The sequence below is a fragment of the Pelobates fuscus genome, chromosome 10 (genome assembly GCF_036172605.1).
Source record: "Pelobates fuscus isolate aPelFus1 chromosome 10, aPelFus1.pri, whole genome shotgun sequence".
Classification (NCBI taxonomy): Eukaryota; Metazoa; Chordata; class Amphibia; order Anura; family Pelobatidae; genus Pelobates; species Pelobates fuscus.
The window spans coordinates 72609616-72632315 of record NC_086326.1 but is presented as its reverse complement, the minus strand read 5'-3'; the positions used below and the strand labels follow the sequence as shown (position 1 = coordinate 72632315).

General features: G+C 39.3%; 1 protein-coding gene across 1 annotated transcript in view; it reads right to left on the bottom strand.

The window, feature by feature from the left end:
* Positions 1–374: 374 nt before the first annotated feature.
* The window catches only part of PKD2L1 (polycystin 2 like 1, transient receptor potential cation channel), a 67196-nt gene continuing 44870 nt past the window's right edge, over positions 375–22700 (bottom strand). The window contains exons 7-15 of the mRNA XM_063435075.1: positions 21744–21914; positions 21172–21353; positions 19947–20067; positions 19683–19781; positions 9668–9789; positions 8833–8950; positions 2241–2374; positions 1464–1611; positions 375–705 (exon numbers count right to left, since the gene is read on the bottom strand). Of these exons, the coding sequence (XP_063291145.1) occupies positions 526–705; positions 1464–1611; positions 2241–2374; positions 8833–8950; positions 9668–9789; positions 19683–19781; positions 19947–20067; positions 21172–21353; positions 21744–21914 (1275 nt within the window). The 3' untranslated portion in view covers positions 375–525. The remainder of the gene's footprint in view (positions 706–1463; positions 1612–2240; positions 2375–8832; positions 8951–9667; positions 9790–19682; positions 19782–19946; positions 20068–21171; positions 21354–21743; positions 21915–22700) is intronic.

Sequence of the window (22700 nt, the reverse complement as noted above, 5' to 3'; positions counted from 1 at the left end):
GGGTGGTGGGCTAACCTGCTTGGACAAAACTGGCAATGCGGAATGTAAATTCTGCATCATCAGTGGTGCCAGCACACTCAGGCAACATAAACACTCCAAGTACCATAACCAATACAGCACAGCCCGTCAATGTAAGTAGTCAACGGGTTTAATAACATATTGACTTCTTACCAGACTCTACTCCCTGCCTCTTCTGTAACGCTATAGAGTGCCAGAACATCCTCCTTGGAGCTTCCGTTGGCTCTTCTAAACTAAGCCCTGCACTGTATTGGTTGTGGGGCTTGGGGTGCTTGTTTAACCCATTAAGGACCAAACTTCTGCAATAAAAGGGAATCTTGACATGTCACACATGTCGTGTCCTTAAGGGGTTAAGCATGTTAGTCTGCTTGAAATACAATTTTAAGTGCAACATTAAAGAAATAGCTCCGTTATTTAAAATATAATCTCTTAAGTATTTTGTAGGCAATTTAAAAGGTGAGACAGTTGTAAACTATACACAATATTAGACTGCAAGCAGTGTTGGATCTAAGGGAAATTTAAGGAATTCTGTGAGACAGCCATGTTTGGGTAGTGCGTATTGCTGTTTCTGTGGGAAGGGTCCGTAATATTCCTAGACTTATATTCTGACTCCCATCCTTCCTTCTCCTCTTTAACAAGCTGTCCCAGGTTGCGATGGAGCATTTCTTCCTGGCTAATTTGTTTTTCCTATAGGAGAAGAAAAGGACAGAGGTTAAACATGTTCATTTATGAATGTTTTATAATTAAAATGTGATAATTTATCTGCAATACAATTTAGGCATTTAGAATATTCATGGACAGCCAATATTTAGGGATTAATGAAGGCGGGTGAAAGGTTTGTGTTTTGATTATACAATAATTATTTTTTTTGCACTGTTTTACCTATGCATTTACCTAAGAGTACCAGGTGACTTATCCCTTTGTCTGTGTCTTCACTTCATAAATAGTGAATTTATAGATCTGCTTTTTTTTTTTTTGTTCTCTTCACAGTTTGCCATGATCCTTCGTACCTCCACGTAGATTACAATAAGATGGCAAATAATGCAAACATGTTACATTATGCTTTTAGCAGAATATCAATCAGGTTATGTAAATAACATTGTGATACCAGTCATATCTCTAGTTCTAAAACATATCACAAACATATCACAAAACTTAAACGGTGCCAGGTCATCTACAAGAGAAGCAAGGTTATTTCCACCAAATGCACAAACCAGAAAGGATGAGTTAGAGATTTTATAAAGGGGATTTATAGCTCTGTTTGAAATATAACTTCCCATTAAGCACTGTTGCTCAGCAAGATGTAATATACCCTACTGTGAAGGTTAAATTGTTATATAAGAACATCCTGTTATAGGCTTATCCACTCATGACTTTATTCTACCGTTGTACAACTTGATGGCCAGGTGTGTTTGCATAACTTTAGAGCCAATTCAGAAACTCACTTTTACAATATTGTTCTGCAGATTATCTACAATGTTTGTCTGCTTCATTTTGTTGGTTTCCATGGTCTCGAGTTTCATTTCAACCGATTCTATTTTTCTCATTATTCCACCAATGGACAATTCCAGTTGCTGGAGTCTCTTTAGAAATCTGTAAAATAAATTATATGGATATACTGGGATTAGTCTTCTCCTAGTATTATAGCAATGCAGAAAACCAAATATTCATATGATTTTTCTGTAGGTTCTTTTGAACTTTAAGATCAAAATTAAAGAAATAAGCTGCGCTATATAAATAATAACCAATAATAATAAAAAATATATACATTAGTCCTGTTATAACCTGCATACGATGGACTTCCGTGTACTATATAGCCTGACATGACTGTCTATTTGTGTGAATGGGCAATCAAAAATTAATTTCGAGCTTTAGACTGAAGTAGCCAAATTGGAAACAAATTGGCTATTTAGGTCTAAAATGTTAAATTCCCTATTTAGGATTAAAATGTTAAATTCCCTTTCGATTCTCAACACTTCACACTGTAGTGAATAACCACAATTGACTAATATATAAACGTATACTAACTTGTGTTTGTAGTTTATGACTGATAAGCCAAAAAGTTGCCCATTTAGTTTTCAAACAAATTTGAGCAGGCAGACAGATCGGACATGCTGTGGAGTTTTAGGGTGTTCTGAAATGTTATGCTTTGGCTTATTTTAATATCCCACTCTTTAATACAAGATCTGTAAAATATACATGTTTTATATTGTGCTACGTACATCGTGAATTCTTCTTGTGACACCCAACTTGCTTTAGCAGACGCGTTCTTTAATTCTGTGAGATTCACACCTTCATTTAAATCTTTGTTTCTGTATGATCTTCCCAGATTCTCAATCTCAGCATTCAGAGCCACCTAAAATAAGCAAATCATTTAGTAGACGGCCTGACCAACTACCATCATCCTACAGCATGTTTCACAGGGTTTGGCCAAAGGTTGAATAGTAGTTCAAGAGCAGTTGCTTGCGACATACCCATATAAAAATGTAACTGCTTTCTCACAAATCTCATTTAAGAGCTGAATTCATGACAAACCATCCTGTAAATTATCTCAAAGGTAGTAGCCCACCACAGCACTCTCAGCCAGTCAATGCTGGCCAGATTGATTATATGGAAATGTTAATTCCAGTCAGTCTTTTCATTAGTGACCTTTTACTTTGACTCTCTCCAGTTGAAGTTAAATAGAATTCAAGACTCTGATAGAAGAAGAAAAAACTCTGACAATGGACTTTTTAGTACTCACTCCATTCAGTGACTCCAGCTACAGGCTGTTAAAGGGTCAAACCAACTTCAATTTTGATGTGCATAGATCATGCCCCTGCATTTCTACTGCCCCGCTCTGTGCCATTTGGGAGTTAAAGCCCTAGCCACACCTGGCTGTGACTTCTGCAGCTTCCCTACACACTTCCTGAGAAAAACTGTTCATTTGGAGCCTCATATTCATTCAGTACACAGTGTGTTTACTTTAGAAGTCACTCTGTGTTAATTGCCTGCTAGTGTCAGCAAATCCCACTGAACACATCCTGAGTGAGATTACATATACACCCTGTTCCAAATTATGCAAATTATATTTTTCTCATTTACCTAAATAATTGATGTAAATAACAGTCAGCATAATTCTCATGTTATCAACTATTAAGAGTACAATTCAAATTTTATTGAACAAGCCTCCTAATGATAACAGTATTTTTTTTTTAAACAAACTTACAATGCACTGTAACAAAATATTACGCGCATTAAGTTTCAAAACACTTTATAGGTTGTAAAGAACTGAAAATTGTCATTTGTTATGTATGCAGCATATTTACTGAAATCAAAAGCTATTTCAATCAAACTTCTAACAACATTTTAACTTTTTAAACTTTTTTTTTTGAACGTGACAATTTTTATTTCTTGGGGTACAGAAAAAAAGAGGGGGGGGTAAGTTGCACTTATCGGTTAGAACAGTTTTCACGCCTTGCATAGTACGCACATTGTATTCAAGACATTTATATGACGGACATCTTCCTGGTTCACAGACGGTCACATTTACTACCAATACTAAGGTTTCCAAGAAGGGATGAGCAGATTTCCATGCTCTGGTTATGAGCGTGAGTGCAGTTATAAGCGTGTGGTATATTAAGGTGGCGTCATCTTTGGGGAAGTCGTTGAGGTCTAAGAACAGCAATGCCAACGTGGGGCTGAGCGTCATATGGGTGTGTATTCTCAACCATCGCCCAAAAGGTTTGTATGTGGGGACATGTCCACCATATGTGATACATAGTACCAGGTTCTGCGTGGCATCGCCAGCAATTGCTTGATGTCCCTGGGAATATGTGGGTGAGTCTCGATGGTACCAGGTACCACCTGTAGTAAATCTTCCTCATGAGCTCTGGATGGGGTGTGCATAATGTTCTGCGTTTGTGAGCTTGGAACACCGTTCGCCAGCGTGTTGGGGTTATGTCCAGTTTAAGGTCTATTTGCCAAAGTGTCCGGTACTTTTGTGCGTCCCTATGATCTTTAGTTCAGTAATTTGTAAATGGTGGAGAGAGTTCTTTTGGGGGGTATGGTCTGTCATGCATGTTCGCTCAAAGTGTGTAAGTGTTGGTGTGGAGATTCCGCCCTCTCTGGTGCTGGATAGCGTCGATTTAAGTTGGAGGTAGGAGAAAATCGCCCTATGGGGCAAATTGTACTTGTGTTCCAGATCTGGGAATGCTCGTAGTCTACCGTCAAGGTACAAGTGGTGTATGTGGGTGCATCTGTTTCCTGTCCATGTGTGGTAATTGAAGGAGGGGTTCAATACTTGTATACTCAGGGGGGTGCACTGCGACCACCGGTTGCCGCCACACAAGTGTGGTCTTACCCTGTCCCACACCCGCATTCTCGTGATGGGGAGCATACATGTTCTTTCTGGCCTTTGGGACCCAAAGGAGGTAGTGGAGAGTTGGTACGTGGGCCCTGTATGATTCTATGGCTATCCATTGTGGAGGTTCCTTGCGGACGTGTGAGCTCACCACCGAGGAGAGCACCGCTGCCTGGTAGTAAAGCTTAAGGTTCGGCAGGCTGAGGCCGCCGTCTTCCACTGGACTATGAAGGATTCTGGTGTCAATCCTCGCCTTCTTGCGCTCCCATATAAACTGCATTGATATATGATTGTGGGATGTGGATTTGGAGGGTGCCAAATAAGTATTGAAGCCTTGGTAAAAGGAGCATCTTAACTGCTTCCATCCGACCCAGCCATGATGTGTATTTTCCCTCCCACGACTTAAGGGTCGCTTCGATCTCTGTGCCTAATCTGACGTAGTTTAAGTGGAACAAATTGTCTGGATTTTGGGGGATTTAGAGTCCTAGGAAGGACACAAAGTCCGACCTCCAGTCTAACTGAAATGTTTGCTGTAATGTAGCTAGGAGTGTATGTGAGATGGCTATGCCCATTGCTTGTGTCTTGGACACATTGTTTGTAGTAGGAGTTTTCTCCATACTCTTTTGTTTCCCTGAGGAGGTTCGGCAGAGATATCTGCGGTTGTTCCAAGGTCAGAAGGACATCATCCGTGAACAGCTTTTTGTTTTCTGCGTCCCCCTATTTTAGCATTGTCCCTAATCCTAGCGGCTAGCGGTTCCAGAGCCAGAGCTAGCGGGCAACCCTGTCACGCCCCATTTGTGATCTCGAATGGTTCCGACAAGAAGCAGGCATTGAGGACTCGAGTGGTCGGTGTGCTCTTCAGTGCCCTGACAGCCGCCATGAACTTTGCTGGTATTATCATCTTGGCCATGACCGCCTCTAGGAATCTACAGTGTAGGCGGTCAAAGGCTTTCTCTGCGTCGAGGGACATGAGCAGTCCCCCCCCTCCCCTGTTAGGTTGCCTCATGCTGTACATCAGGTCGAGGACTTTGCAGGTGTTCTCTGATCCTTGCCTTCCTGCCACGAATCCCACTTGGTCCGAGTGTATAAGGTGGGGGCTGTATTCAGGAGTGAGATTGGTTGAAAATTTTGTGGCTGGGTCGGGGGTTTGCCTGGCTTAGGCAGGGTGACGATATGTGCCATGAGTGAGTCTTTGTGTAGGTCTTGTCCGGCAACCGCCTCATTAAACATCTGTGTGAACTGGGGCGCTAGGATAGTACGGTAAGTTTTATAGTAAGAATTATCGAACCCATCTGGGCCAGGGGCTTTCCTCTTTTTCAGAGTTTTTATCACTGATAGGACTTCCTCCTCAGTGACGGGTATTGTCAGGTCTATTTGTTGTTGCGTCGTAAGTGTGGGGAGTTTAGTGGAGTGTAGGTAAGCTTCAATTGTCTCCCGGGAAGGTTGGTGTGTGAGTGTGTCATGCCTGAGATTGTAAAGCGTTGTATAATAGTGTGCAAATTCGTTGCTAATGTCCTTGGGTATCATGATTTTCTTTCCCTCTTTTGAGAGTATAAATGCTAGTTTTTGCTTGCTCTGTTTGGTTTTGAGGCGGGACGCCAATAGCCTAGTAGCTTTGTTACCCTGAGTGTACTGTGTCAATTTCAGTTTCCTGAAGGCAAAGCCAGATTGTTCAAGAGCTTGGCGGTGTATGAGGTGTGTAATATGGGCTATTTTCTTTTTGAGATCATCTGATGGGGTTCTTTGGTTCTGTGTGTTCAGCTGGTACAAGTCCTTTTGCCAGGTCAGTTAACTTTTTAAACATTTTAACAGGTCATGTTACATTTTAACATAGGACCCCTTATTTGATAGCAGCTTCACAAGTCTTGCATCCATTGAACTTGTGCATTTTTGGACATTTTCTGCTTGAATTTGTTTGCAAGATGTCAGAATAGCCTCCCAGAGCTGCTGTTTGGATGTAAACTGGCTCCCACCCTCAGATCTTTTGCTTGAGGGTGCTCCAAAGGTTCTCAATAGAATTGAGGTCAGGGGAGGATGGAGGCAACACCATGACTTTTTCTCCTTTTATCCACATAGCAACCATTGATGCAGAGGAGGTATTCTTTGCAGCATGAGATGGTGCATTGTCATACATGAAGATGACTTTATTACGGAAAGCATAGTTCTTCCTTCTGTACCAGGGAAGAAAGTGGTCAATCAGAAACTCCACATACTTTGCAGAGGTCATCGTTACACCTTCGGACACCCTAAAGGAGCCGGCCAGCTCTCTTCCCATGATTCCGGCCCAAAACATGACTCCACCACCGCCTTGCTGACGTCGCAGCCTTGTTGGAACGGTGGCCGTCCACCAACCATCCACTACTCCATCCATCTGGACCATCCAGGGTTGCACAGCACTCATCAGTGAAGAGGACTGTTTGAAAATTAGTCTTCGTGTATTTTTCTGCCCAGCCGTTTCTGCTTGTGAGCATTGGTTAGTGGTGGCCGAATAGAAGGTTTTATGCACAGCTGCAAGACTCTACACCTTGATGTCCATGGGATTCCAGAGGCACCAGCAGCTTCAAATATCTGTTTGCTGCTATGTAATGGTATTTTAGCAGATGCTCTCTTGATCCGATACATGGATCTGGCAGAAATCGTCCTCAATGTGTCTTTATCTGTAACGAACCCGTCTGTGCTCTGAATCAGCCACAAATCTCTTAATAGTGCAATGATCACGTTTTCGTGAAATATCTAATGTTTTCATACCTTGTCCAAGGCATTGAACTATTTCACTCTTTTCGGCAGCAGAGAGATCCTTTTTCTTCCCCATATTGCATGAAAATGGTGCTCTGCTTAATAATGTGGAACACCCTCCTTTAGTAGTTTTTCCTTAAATTGGGCTCACCTGGCAATCTAAATATCACAGGTGTCAGAGATGGTTTAAGGTGATCAAAAGAGCCCTGAGACACAATGCCTTCCATGAGTTAAACTGAAAAAATATTTAATCTTTGTGACACTTAAATAGAATTTGCATAATAATCTGGAACAGGGTGTATTATTCAAAACTTCATACTTGGAAGAGGTTGTCAGAGATGCAAAGTGTACCTATTTCTGGACAATGTGAATGTTTCATTATAGATGTAATTTTAGAAAAGATCCGATATGTATTACTGTTATATAGTTTTGTTTTTTTAGCAATACCTATTTTCATATATTTTGTTTTATACGTTCCGCATGTGCTTAGTTTGGACACTTTCAAGCATGAACAAGGATGATTTTGCTGCATGAAAGGAGTGGATCAGCATAGCTGCAGAATTTAGAGGAGGTAAGATTTTAGGGCCAAAAGGGGAAAAAATAAATAAAATAACTATTTTCTTGTTTTAAAAGGACACTCCAGACTCCCAAAACACTTAATCAAACAGTGTAGGGGAAACTTGCTACCCCCTGTCTTATTGTATTTAATATGCTTGTATTTACATTACTGCCTAGTTACATCTCTAGTGGTAGTCACTCAGGTGGCTACTAGAGGTGCTTCCTGGGTCAGTGCTGCACAATGTGCATCTCCATGGGCTGCCTAAACAAAGTAAGTTAACTCTTAAACTGCAGAACACTGGTCTGTACACCAAAACAGCTTAATTTACCCCATTACCTGCCAATTGTGTATACACGATTTTTAAGGGAAACTCCAGTGCCAGGAAAACAATCAGTTTTCCTGACACTGCAGGTTCCCTCTCCCTCCCACCCCCCAATGCCCGGTTGCTGAAGTGGTGAAAACACCTTCAGTTACTTACCTGAGGTAGCGACGATGTCCCTCGTCACTGCCTCCTCCTCCGCGCCGCTCCTCCTACTGACTCCGTCCGCCAGTGGGCGAGACTGATCCCGCCCACCGGCCGGGGAGACCTAATGCGCATTAGCGCTCCCCATAGGAAAGCATTGAAAAAGATTTTCAATGCTTTCCTATGGGGAATTGAGCGACGCTGGAGGTCCTCACACAGTGTGAGGAAGTCCAGCGACGCTCTAGCAAAGAAAATCTTTGCTATAAATCAGGAAGTTCTCTCTAGTGGCTGTCTAGTATACAGCCACTAGAGGTGGAGTTAACTCTGCAAGGTAATTATTGCAGTTTATAAAAAAACTGCAATAATTACACTTGCAGGGTTAAGAGTAGTGGGAGTTGGCTCCCAGACCACTCCAATGGGCAGAAGTGGTCTGGGTGCCTGGAGTGTCCCTTTAAGTAATAATTACATTTGGCCCCAGGTCAGTGGGGTGGGGTAATCTATACATCTCTTTGCACTTGAAGTAAGTGCAGACTTGAAGCTCTGTTTGGGATGAGCTTTAAGAAGATGGGAGGACATTCAGAGATGAGTTATGGTAATGTTGTTTTGGTGCCTAATGTGTGCTTTAATATACCAACTCTTGAAACTGATTTGAATAAGAACATTTATATCTGAATCATCAGACACACAACTTCTTGACAGCGGTTATGTACTTACCCTCCTTTCCTCTAAGATGTTTCTCATTTGTTTTTGTTCATCTTCATCTAGAACTCTGTTACCATCTTGGTCAAATCTGGAAAAGGCTGCAGTAATTTCATGGTCATCATGGCCCATCCTGCAACAGAGGAGCAGGATATTTTTAGAAGAAACGCAATGGGTATATGCACTTATGAGGGTCAATGCACTGCTGTGTCTTGTCTTTTTGGGGACACACTCACACTATTAGATATTGCTCACGACGAAAAAAAAATAAATGGATGAAGTAGTGGTTAGGTTTAGTGATTGATTATATATAATGGCTCTGTCAGTTGATCCTATTTTGTTCATCACTGCTGAAGTGGAGAGCTGCAAGGCTCTGCAATGTGTCTCGGGGCTGGGCATTTCCTGAGCGTTTCACCTGGTCACTTCAGATCATACTGGAACAATGCTATGCTTGGCTCGCTGCAGAGAGGCAGGAAGTGATGCTCTGCAGTCCCCAGATAATAAGTCAAAATGGTAGCAAACTGTTTGCCTACTTCCATTTTGTGGGTTGGCCAGGGCACTCCTGGTACCACAAGGACAACAGCATGCTGTATCGGTTATGGTGCATGGTTTGTTTGCTTAATGATGTCAGTCAATAACAAAATTATAAAGAGAGCTGACCTGGAGATCTTACCCTCAGCACAACAGAAAATGACCCTATTGGAGAATAATGTTAAACTGCTTATTGCCTAAATAATTCATTTGTGGTTTCACAGATTACGGTGTCCTGTTAGAACACAACTCCCATCATGCGTAAAATAAATAATTTAGCAATTCTGACAAACCATTACGTCTGCAGTCTTTTACTTACTCTTTTAAGCTATTTTTAAACTCTTCAAATTCCAATTCTTTTGTGCCATTTTGCAAAGCTTTCTGCACATCTGAAATGCGCTCTTTCTTTAGTTTAAGCTTCAGCAATGTCTTCCTGTAACCCTAAAAACAAACATGATTTAAAAAAATCAAATCAAATAAAAAAGATCACATGACTTACAAAGAGTACTTCTGAACAAATGGAAGGTTAGATGACAGCAGACAGTTCTAGCAAGAGCAACATTTGTTTGTAAAGTTGTTCTATCGTAATGTCTGTTAAACAAATTATCCCTTGAAATCCCCCAAAATATTCCAATGGAAAAAAATGTAAAATGTCAAAACTAGGTGCATTGGACTGACGATGGGGCTTCCAGTGCAATAGTTTTACCAACACTTCTTTAGACAGTCTAACTAACTCTATATATATATATATATATATATATATATATATATATATATATATATATATACCCACTAGGTGGAGACATTATGCCACCAGAACATAATAATGCAATCATTTCAGCCGTTACTGATGCCAGCATATATTCAGAATTTTTGTACAAGGAACTGTGTAATATGGCTTGGGGGGATTTTACCAAATTCTGCACTGTAGCAAACTGAAAATGAAAATAGAGAAATGTGACAATTATCGATCTGGAAATTTGGATATATATATATTTTATTTTTATTTTTTTATTGTATTTTTGAAAAATGTTCACAAAACAACTATAGAAAGCGTATATGCTATGCATTATGCTTTTGATATTCAGATGTAGCTGAAATATTGGTACCCTTCCACTTTTATATGAACACACAATTTTCTCTGTATGAAGTGAAAATTAACAAAAGTATTTGGTATCCACTATCAAAAACTTCTATTTTGCTTTATGACTTAACATATTGGTTTAAACAGTAAAACAAATATAAATGGCACCGACAAAATTATTGGCACTCTTAAAGGGACACTCCACTGCCCAAGTAAAATTATTATTTAGTACAGGGGTAGGTAACTTTTTAATATACATAATGCCCACTTTTGTATCTTTGTTGATGGTAAAATTTCCTTACCATCCACCAATGCCGCAGTAACAAATTTTACAGCGCAAGTGCAATTTAAAAATTTTTTTTTTTTTTAGAAATGTTTTTTTGAAATATGTACTTAAATTTATCTTTTTTTTTTTCTGTTTTACTTTTTTATGTGTGTCTGAAAGGTGCAGTGTGTGAGAGGTACAGTGTATGTGTGTATATGTGAATTGTGCTGTGCGTATGTGAGAGAAGCAGTGTGTGTTTGTGTGCAAAGAGTGTGTAGGGTCTATGCTGTGTGTAGGTGGGTGAATAGTGAAAATCTTAATGTCTCCCCCTCCCTTCTTCTTACCTTTTACCGGGGAAGGGGGACATAATGCTGCAAGCCCTGGTGGTCCAGTGGTGGCATGTTCACTTTAGCCTGCGGCATGTTCACTTTAGCCTGCAGCTCCTTCGGCTGCAGGCTGACTCTCCTGCGGGCAGAGCACTGTATCAGAGCGTTGCTATGGTAATACGCGGCAACCCTCCGACCAGCCGGCTCACGGGAGGAACACAGAGCCTCCCAGGCCCTTCCCTCTCTCTGCTAGAACTAAGTGCCAGCGGGCCGGTGAGAGAGAGATTCGATCTCCTCACCAGCCCGGGAGAGCGTACAGCAAGGCTAGCTCTGCATGAGCCGGCAGGGATGATGAAAGGATCTCCTCTGCCATCAAGGCCCACTGGGCGTTTTCTTCAGAACCCACCATTGCCCACCTGAAATCCCAAACCGCCCACTAGTGAGCGGTAGGGACCAGGTTGACTACCCCTGATTAAGAAGATATACCCTCAATGAAAAATGCATAGTTAAATAATAATAAATCTCTATTGGATATCGCTTCCATTTCCTGCAGAAATGTTGTATGCAGCCATTGCAAGACCTCCCCTTCTATCCCAGTCTAGAATTTATGTTCATGTCCAATCACAGAATTCCCAATGCAGCTTAATGTGCAGTATTTGCCAGGCAGGTGCTCTGGGCCAATCTGTATTGGCATCTGCACTTTTTGTAAAACTTTAAAAAAAAAAAAGAGGACCCACTTCACACATAATGCAAGCTGAAGTGCTTTAGGGATCTGGAGAGCCCCTTTAATCTTATATTTTGTATTGTAGCACTGCCTTGTGGAGACAATAACTGCAATCAAGCAATCCCTGTAGATCTGAATAAGATTTCGTTTTGACCAGGAATTTGGCTCTTTCTTGAGCAAACATCTCCGGTTTGATGGGTGCTTTTTCCCATTTGCGAGTTTCAGCTCTTTCCACGGATGTTTGATAAGATTCATATCTGGTCTTCTGGCATGACACTTTGGAAAGGTCCTATGTATTCTTCTCATCCATTCTTGGGTGCTTTTTGAGGTATGTTCTAGGTCATTACCTTACTTGAGGACCCATGCTTTCTGACACTGGGCAGTACATTCCTCTCCAGAATGCCTTGCTAGGCTTCAGATTTCCTTGGGCTGTGCACAGATTCTAGGCACTCAGTAAGTAGGCAGCAAAGCAACTCCAAAAAAAACATCACTGAACCTCCTCCATGTTTCACTGTAGGAATGGTCTTCTTTTCTTTGAAAGCTTATTTGTTTCCTTCTGTAAACATGTAGCTGTTGTAATTTTCCATAAAGGTCTACTTTTGTTTGATCTGTCTAGAGGACAGTCTCCATGAAGACTGGCTTATCAACATGCCATTTTGGCAAACTTCGTGACGAATGGTAAATTATTTGATTAAAATGTGAGGGTACCAAAAAATGAGCAAAATCTCAATGTATCCTTTCAGGTAAAATATTTAAAAAATACATAAATGAATACACGTTTAATACCATATCCATTGAAAATGTCCAAAACAAATAAATCTAACCACTAATAAAAATCCATTGTAGGGACACTATAGTTACCAAAACAACTTCAGCTTAACAACGCAGTTTTGGTGTATAGATCATGCCCCTGCAGTCTTACTACTTCGTTCTCTACCATCTAGGAGTTAAATCAGTTTGTTAATGCAGCCCTTGGCACACCTTCCTGCATGTGACTTACACAGCCTTCCTAAACACTTCCTGTAAAGAGTCATCTAATGTTTATACTTCCTTTATTGCAAATTATGTTTAATCAAGAAGTTCTAATCTCCTACTTTGGTAATAGCTTAGTATAAGCCGCAGGAGCCCCGTGCATGTTATTAAAGTTCAATTTACAGAACAAGAGGTAAAAACCTTTAAACTAACTTACACCTGAATGAAAATGAAACCATTTTGTTTTCAGGCAGGCTATGTCAGGCACAGACAGAGAACAAAAGTAATTTTACTCCTAAATGGCAGAGAATTGAGCAGTGAGACTTCAGGGGTATAATCTATACACAAAAACTGCTTAATTAAGCAAAAGTTGCTTTGGTGACTATAGTGTCCCTTTAAATCTGATCTCTCACCAAAATAAAATTCATCTAATTTGCTTCTAAAGAGCTTCCTGTGAATGAATCTTTTTGGTTTTCATGAAAGTCATAAAGAAAAGTAGAGACTACATTTTCTAATATATAGTCGTCAAGTAGACCAAACTCAACAATAGGTGTAATTTTACAGAAAGTTCTGTTTCCGTAACCAATCAAAGTTAACCACAATCCATTAATAAAAACAATCCCACAGAAAGGCGAATAGAAAACCTCAAGGGCAGAAAAATAACAAAAGGGCTGAGCCCAGGTACTGAGCTACAGCACAAGGAAGAAAAGACTTAAAGGGACACTATAGTCACCTGAACAACTACAGCTTATTGTATTTGTTCAGGTGAGATCTATAGCTCCCTGCAGGCAATATAATGTAAACACTGTATTTTCAGAGAAAATACAGTGTTTACATTAACGCCGTTACGACGTGCTATGCCGTCACGGATTAAGTGGGCTTTTAAGCCGTTGTGACGGCATAGCACGCCGTAACGGCTGAAGCCCCTGGAGCGCCCGGTATACTCACCTTCCCGGCGCTCCGCTTCGGGAGGACTGCCTCACAGCCGAGGCAGCCCTCCCACGGCAAATCAGGCCCCCAGGGGCCATGTGATCGCTCTCAAAGAGCGATCACATGGCCCCCTATAGCTGGCTGTGGATCTGCCAGCAGGGGGACTGTCTAAAAAATTAGACAGTCCCCCTGCTGGTAGGAGGTGTAAAAAAAATAAAAAATTAGACCGGTTATAAAATAAATTAAATGCATTTTGTTTCAATATTTTATTTATTAATTTTATTATTTTATTTATTATTGTAATTATACGTATTTATATATATAATATATGTGTATATATCTATTATATATATAATATATGTGTATTATATATATTTAACGTCATACAAAGTGTATTTTAATACAAGTATATATTAGTATTAAAATACACTTAGAATGACGTTACATATATATAATATACATATATTATATATATAATAGATATATACACATATATTATATATATAAATACGTATAATTACAATAATAAATAAAATAATAAAATTAATAAATAAAATATTGAAACAAAATTTTATATAAATTATATATACATATGTAATTTCATTCTAACTGTATTTTGTTATGAATATATATATATATATATTGGTAACAAAATACACTTAGAATGACATTCTATATATATCTATCTGTATATAAAATGCAAATAACCGCAAATATATATATATATATATATATATATATATATATATATATAGATAAATACATATAATTACATAAAAGATTACATTAGTATACACGTAGAATTTAAATACCTATAAATGCATATATATTAAAATTCTATGTGTATATTTAAGTAATCTTTTAACATAATTAGGTGATTTGATTAATTAAAATTTGATTGACATACCTGACAACACAGGGAGAAAGTGCTGAGAATTTAATTCGCAAGCACTATATTTGACCCTGTAACTCTCCAAGACAACATAAAACCTGTACATGGGGGGTACTGTTTTACTCGGGAGACTTCGCTGAACTCAAATATTAGTGTTTCAAATTGGTAAATTGTATTACAACAATTATATTTTAAGTAAAAGTGACGTTTTTGCATTTTTTACAAACGAACTGCACTTTTATGGACTATATTATTGTTGTAATATGTTTTACTGTTTTAAAACACTAATATTTGTGTTTAGTGTAGTCTCCCAAGAATAACAGTACCCCCCATGTACAGGTTTCATGGTGTTTTGGAAAGTTAGAGAGTCACATATAAGGCTTGCATTGAATTTTTTTGACATTGAAATTTGCCAGATTGGTTATGTTGCCTTTGAGAGCGTATGGTAGCCCAGCAATGAGAATTACCCCCATGATGGCATACCATTTGCAAAAGTAGACAACCCAAGGTATTGCAAGTGGGGTATGTCCAGTCTTTCTTAGTAGCCACTTAGTCACAAACACTGGCCAAATATTAGTTTTTTGCTTTTTTAACACAAAAACAAATATGAACGCTAACTTTGGCCAGTGTTTGTGACTAAGTGGCTACTAAAAAAGACTAAACATACCCCACTTTAAATACCTTTGGTTGTCTACTTTTTCAAATGGTATGCCATTATGGGGGTAATTCTCATTGCTGGGCTACCACACCGTCTCAAAGGTAACATTACCAATCTGGCAATTTTCTATTTGAAAATGGAACGTTCTATATTTGACCCTGTAACTTTCCAAAACACCATAAAACCTGTTAATGGGGGATACTGTTGTACTCCTGAGACATCGCTGATTACAAATATGTGCATTTTTGTGCAGTAAAACCTAACAGTATTATGACATTCACAGCTAAAATGTCAGACGGAAATACAAATTTAAAAAAAAATCTTATTTTCTCAATTTTTTTTTTACATTTAAGGAATTATGTTCCATATATGAATAGTTATTGATAAATTAAAGCCCTGTTTCTCCTGAACAAAATGATATATAATAAGTGTGGGTGCATATAATATGAAAGAGGGGAACTACGGGTGAACAGACATATAGCGCAAATTCCAGTTTTTGTTTACGTTTTGTTTTGATCAGAACGTGCACTATTGACTCCGTCCTGAAGGGGTTAATTGATTAATTGGCTGTCACTCAGACGGCCACCAGAGGGACTTCCTATCATGTATGGCCCTAAAAAAGCCATGTACACATCAGACGTATTAAAATACGTCTGACGTGTGCAGGAGAGAGAAGGCACTGTGTGCGCGCCTTCTCTCTCCTGCTTGTCAGCAGAGCAGAGGGGGCGGGCAAAGACCGCGAGCTGAGCTGTCAATCAGCTCGCGGCCACGCGCATGCTCGGTAGTGCGCTCAGGACTTCATAGGGTGGCATGAATGCTGTCCTATGAAGTATGTGCGGCAAAGCCGCGCATGCGCACAAGGGAGCAATAACTCTTCCGAATGGAAGCGTCTGATTGCTCGCGCCCGCCTATTTCGTCATTTCGACGAAATAGGGGGCGCGGCTTCACGAGGCTCCCGGCGCTGGAACCAGGTGAGTAAAAAGGGCTGCCTGGAGTGTCCCTTTAATAAAAAATATTTGGGAGCGGAGTATAAATTATAGGTCAGGGCATAGGGACAGGATAACCAAAACACTGAGCCACTTTTTAAGTCTTAAGTTAAATAGACACTATAGGCACCAAAACAACTTTAGTCTAATGTATAGATCATGCCCTTGCAATCTTGCTGCTCAATTCTCTGCCATTTAGGAGTTAAATTACTTTAGTTTCTCTTTATGCTGCACTAGCTATACCTCCCATAATTATACACCGCCTGCAAGAATATTTTTTTTTTCTTTCAATCAGATGTTAACTGGCATCAGCCATTTTTATCTCCTGTTCTGTAAGTTAAGTTTTAATCACACACACGAGCTCCTGCAGGGTCTAGCAAGCTATAAGCACAGCAGGAGATACATATTCTAAATTAAACAGAAATGTGCGCGGACGTTTAGTTTAAACATTAGATTTATTGCTACAGGAAGCGTTTAGGAAGGCTGTGCAAGTTGCATGCAGGAAGGTGTGACTAGGACTGCATAAACAAAGTGATTTAACTGCTAAATGACAGAATTGAGCAGTGAGACTGTAGGGGTATGTTCTACACACCAAAACATTGTTTTGGTGCCTATAGTGTCCCTTTAAAGATTAAAGGGACAGTATATGCATCATAACAACTTAATCTAAATGAAGTTGTCATGGTTCCTTATGGTGCTATGAGTCCCCCTGGAGAAGTCTTACTTTCAGGGGTTAGACCATTTTCGTATGGTTTAACCCTGGATTTCCCTCCAGAGCAAAACTGGCTTGGACATGGGTATGTTTCTGTCCAAGCCAGTTGAGTGCTCTCAGCCAATCAGCAGCACCCCTGCCCAGCAGCAGTCCGTGCTTTCTGTAAGTGAAATTACAAGAGCCGGATGCCACCAGGGGAGGAGGCAACTTTCCTGCTAAACCGATAAAAAACTGTTAACCTCTGAAGGTTAGAGTGAGCATGGACAAAAATCTTTATAGTTTAGGCTACTCATCAGCTCACCTCCCCATGGAATCTCGGAACTATGTATGTGAGATGTCTGCTTGTGGTACATGGGTATTGAGGGTTTTTGACCTGGACACACCCCATCTTCCCAGGTTTTCCATTTTACAGCCTTTGGAATATTTCCTCACTCCTATCTATATAGAGTGCTTTTTATGATTTAGGGGTTTCCCTCTAAGATTTGGTTGGAGATGATGGTTAACATGTATAATTGGAGTATCCCCTTAATATAGGATTATGGGGGGATAGGTGATGAAGTTGGGCAGATGGGTGAAGGGTGCAGGTTATTACTGGTAATTTGGGTTTATCATTATATTAAGATAGTATGTATTGACAGACTGACTGTTGGATATGCTTTTTTATTCTTTTTGTGTAACCTGCCTTAATCCAATACCTATGTTGAGTGTATTGTATGTAATTTTTTTTTTTTTTTAATTTATTTTGTGATACAATTAATAAAAACATTTGAAGAAAAAAAAAAAGTGTGCATGGGGGCCTCCTGGCACCATAGCAACTTAATTTAGATGAAGCTGTTTTGGTGCCTTGTGTGTTCCTTTAAGTTACTGCTTGGAGAAATGTAAAGACATCAATGATACGAATATAAGTAATCCTAGTCAGTTTGACTTTAAATTTTGCAGTGAAAATTCAAAGTGAATTTTAAACTTAAAAATTGTATTCCTAGCACTATAGTGCCCCCCATCCCATCCGCAGCGCAGAACCCTTCTGTCACTTAACTGACTCCAGTGCCAATGTCCCTCGGCGCTGGTTCAGGCTCCGCCTTGGATCCTCCTTCCCTGACATAATGCTTTCCTATGGGGTTTTGGGTGACGCTGGATGTCTTCATGCGTAGCGGGAAGACGCCCAGCATCAATTAGGCGACCAAAAGTCGCTTAACGACCCAGAAGTCCTTCTATATATCTTTATACACTCTGGATTTTTTTTTTTTACATTTAGTTTTATCACATTTCTATAATAAGAACAATACATTGACAATAATACGGTAGACCTCTTGTAGGTATAAAATGAACAAAAGCATTCCATAGTTTGAAGTTGATTTCTTAAAACAAATATAGAGTTCTATTCCCTAGAACTCACCCCAAACCAATTACAGCAATTACAGATTCCCATGCAAACTTGTTAAAATACACCAGTACCTATATCTAAGGCTTTAAGGGAATTTTATTAAACCCTATATAGTCACACAGCAGACCATTTGGTGGACAACTGAGCACATATAGAAGCACTACGTAGATCTTTTAATTTCAGTGCCATTAGAGGATAGGTGGGTGGATATGGAGTCCAATAGTATGGGTTCTGATCTACCCTTTTTTTACATGTAGTTAGAAAAGCCCCAGAGGACATTACTATGAACTACTTCTCCGGCTATTCTAGCATCCCTCACTATATGAGACTGGATCAGGAAGAAATTCCAATCGGCTACCATCGTATTCCCCAATCATCTGGATTAGGGACTTTCCCTCCGGCATATGCCCAAGAGCTTTTAAAAACCTAGAGGAGACTGGTATTCGATACATGCATCTCTGGAGCGAATAATCAGTGGTCTCCTTTAAGGATTTACAAAACACATTCCCATTAAACAGTAAAGACCACTTTCAGTATATCCAAATAAGGGACTTGGCACAAAAAGATACAGTTAAAAAAAAGCTGCTGGAACTCCGCTATCTCACCAGAAGTGTCTTATCTGACTAATATATAACCATGTTTGTTCCAGCTCCACAACCTAAGGTCTTTAAGATACACATCCCAATGAAAACAGAAGCATTAAAGGGGGACTCCGCGGAGGGTATGCTAGAGGTGGCTAAAGGGGTGTCACAGTGTGTGTAGTATCCCAAGAGCAAACGTACAAAATCCTATTGTATTGGCACACAACTCCTGTGGAATTATATCATATGGGCCGGGTAGGCTCTTATGGTTGCTGGTGAAGGTGTGCCCAGAAGGGAACTTACTATGATATGTGGATTGGCCAGTTGTAACTCCCTTTTGGAGAGAGGTGGGAGCAATCTTCCTGAGATCATTTAATATGAACCCCTGGTAATTCCTTCTGTAAGTTAAATCATTTGAAAAGTCCATCCATAAATATTAAATGAAGGCCTCAGTAAGTGGATATGATGGGATAGACTCATGTATCTGTTGATGTATTCCACGTCCAAGATACATATATATATATATATTTTTTACACTGCTGCACAATTCTATCTGATGATTCCAGCCTATAAAAGGGGAGCTTGAGGTTTGCCGTTCAGGAAAGGAAAGTAGGGATAAGGCTCAATATCTATTACAGTGATTAGGCACACAATGTTAAACTTGAAGACCTCATGCAAAGATGCTCTTTGTTAGATTTTGAATTAGTGTAATGTAGATATGACATGGTGGATTTTTAGAGTTTAGAATTTCATTTTTTGCAATGTTGACACAAATGCATTGTAAGATGCTAACTTGGTTAAATCCTTAAAGCATACGTACCTGTTTTAAAATGTCAGAAAATTGCAGCTCATTCTTTTGGTTTGAAAGCTCTTCCTTCACTTCAGAGTATGTATCATTGATGATGGCCAAAAACATATTCTAAGCAGAGAAAAGTGTCATGTTATTGTACAATATCAACAGCAAAGTTTTGACTTTGAATACTAGGGTGCTGAAACAACAAACATTCTGTACTAATGAATAAAAAGGTTTTAAACATGCAGTCTGACGGATTGCCATTATTAAAAAATAGTTGTTTGTACTTACCAACAATACAAAGAACACAAAGAAAACATAAGTAACAAAATAAATCGGTCCCAATATTCTGTTGGCATTATCAATGGCATCATAATCAAAGTCACCCAGGATAATGCGGAACTGGGTAAATCTAGAAAACAAAAAGAGATAAGGGTATATAAGGGTAAGCTTTATTTTTAATACATACCAGTCCCAAATATTGCATGCACACTCTAGGGCCGAGTGGTCTCTGCTATCTTCCATTGAAAGAGCCTTTATATGAAAATTTTCAGTAAACCGTAGATGTACTAGGTCTAATGGATCAGAGTTGAAGTCATTTCAAAGTAGAGCTTGTGTACCAGGTGGCAAGTTATATAAGTTAAGTACACTCACACCTATATGTATGTGGTTTACTACTATTCTCTGTTTTAATGGGATATGATTGTGTTTATTGACTAGATAAACATTTTATTAGAATTCGTAGAAATGAGAAAGCAACTTTTTTTTCCCCAAAATATGCAGAATACTAATTGACGGGGGGAAAAATATAATTTTCACTCCTCCCTACATCTTGATGAGCTGTATTTGAGTCCACAAGGGTATGCCATGATATGCAGATCCCCCCAGACAGTAAAATGTCACTTGCACGTCATAGATCATAGAAGTTATATGTCTGAGGAAAAATAGAAGAGTTGTCCAGGCATTCTCAGGATACAAAAAGGCAAATTTGTTGAACCCACTGCAATGTTTCGACCTACATGGTCTTTGTCAAGCTGCTAAACAAAGACTGTGTAGGTCGAAACGTTGCAGTGAATTCAACAAATTTGCCTTTTTGTATCCTGAGTGTGCCTGGACTTCTCTTCTATTTTTCCCTCACCAAATATTTGGTTACTGGGACTGGTCTGGTGCACCCGGATACATTTCAAATGGGTTTGAGTGCAGTTCCACATTCCTGCTATATTATATTCAGAAGTTATATGTCTGACATCACAGATTTACTATCCATACTAGTTCACCAGGTATAGATGGGATTGCAGGGGTGCAAGGCACGAGTACCACGTAATTCAGGGTCTGGTCATTTAAGCACATTGTTCAATGCCCATTATTCCACTCTGTCACTTCTACTCACAATATTTCTTAATGGGAGGGAGATGTTCATTTGTCTTCCCAATAAGTTTGTACTACATACAACAGAATAGCTCGTACATAGGATAGTGTAGCCATGCAGTTTACAAAATATAAATTGTCTACATACATGCACTTGACAAAGGTGCTAAAGTTTTCCACTTGGGTCCCAAACAGAAGATATCCTAGTTGTGCGTATGCAAAAAAAACTATGAAGAACATGATTGCAAAACCCAAAATATCCTTTGCACAACGGGCAAGTGTAGACGAGAGCTGGGTCATTGTCTTGTTGAAGCTAATGTATTTAAAGATCTAAAAGAAAAACAACAAACAGTAGTCATGGCTTTCTGTAGTGAATCTCTTATTCATATCACAGATTGTATAAAAGATATCTGTACGTCCATTTACATTTCTAAAATATTGAAATACAATTAATCTTAACAAATGGTCTAAATGACTCTCACGCAAAAATAGCTTTTGGTTTAATATATATTTATTAGAAAATACATCACTGAACATTCTTTAGATTTCTCCGTCCGAATATAAACAACGCCCATATATTTTCTGCTTGATTAAGTGGCATTGAATTGGACACCTATTATACCTAAAATCACATGGTTATCTGGATGGTATCAAATCAAACAAATCAGGATGTGTTTCAGTTATCAGTTGATAATAGATCGGTTTACAATTCACACGTACTTTAATCCATGCAAAGAAAAGATTCACAGCATTCATGTTGTTGTATTGTGTTTGCCAAAAAGCCAAAAATTCAAAGTCTGCGTACGTCGAAGGCTCCTCTAATAGCGTTCCCATGAGTCTGTTCACCTCCAGAGTTCGGAAAATGTGGAATGCAATAGCTACCAATGAAAGCTAAAGATAATTGTATTAATTACTTATAATCATGACAGTTATTAAAGAAATATGTTATACATCAAAACAACAGATATTTTTATTTTTTTCCAGTATCGAGACTTCCTCAGTGCTGTTAACCTCTCTACCTCCCACATTGTAGCAGATGATTGTTGAATTCAATGCTCCTCATAGAGGAGCATTGGGGGCCTAATGCACATTCAAACTTTCCAATACAAAGGCATTGAATCAATGCTTTTCTATGGGGCTTCAGCTTCATGTGACCAAGTTTTTTCGGCAATGTTTTATACTGCAGGGTTAAAAGAACATGGGCACTGCACCCAGACTTCTTCATTGAGATGAAGTGGTGTGGGTGACTAATGTTCCTTTTACACTAAACAAGAGTCAGTCTGCCCCTCTGTGCTGATTGAGCTAATCCGAAAGTACGAATTAATGTAGTTAAAGAAGATCTCTGCCATAGCCATACCTCCAGTGGGGGCTGGGCTGTGGAAAAACATTTAAGGGTAAACCTTTTGAAAGGGGTTTACCACTGAATGCAGGGACAGTGACTCTAAGCATTATAACCACTTCCAATGAGATGAAATAGTAATAGTGCCTACAGTATCTCATTAAACTAGGATATGTCCAGCATTACTTGGGTAAATTCAGATTGTCATAAGTATTACGTTATATCCCTAGAACAGTAATCTATGCACTTCCACAGTAATCTAGGCCACTTCCTAAACATACACACCCCTAATTAACAGTGTAAAGAATAAGTAAAAGGAATTACCCTTTGAACACTGT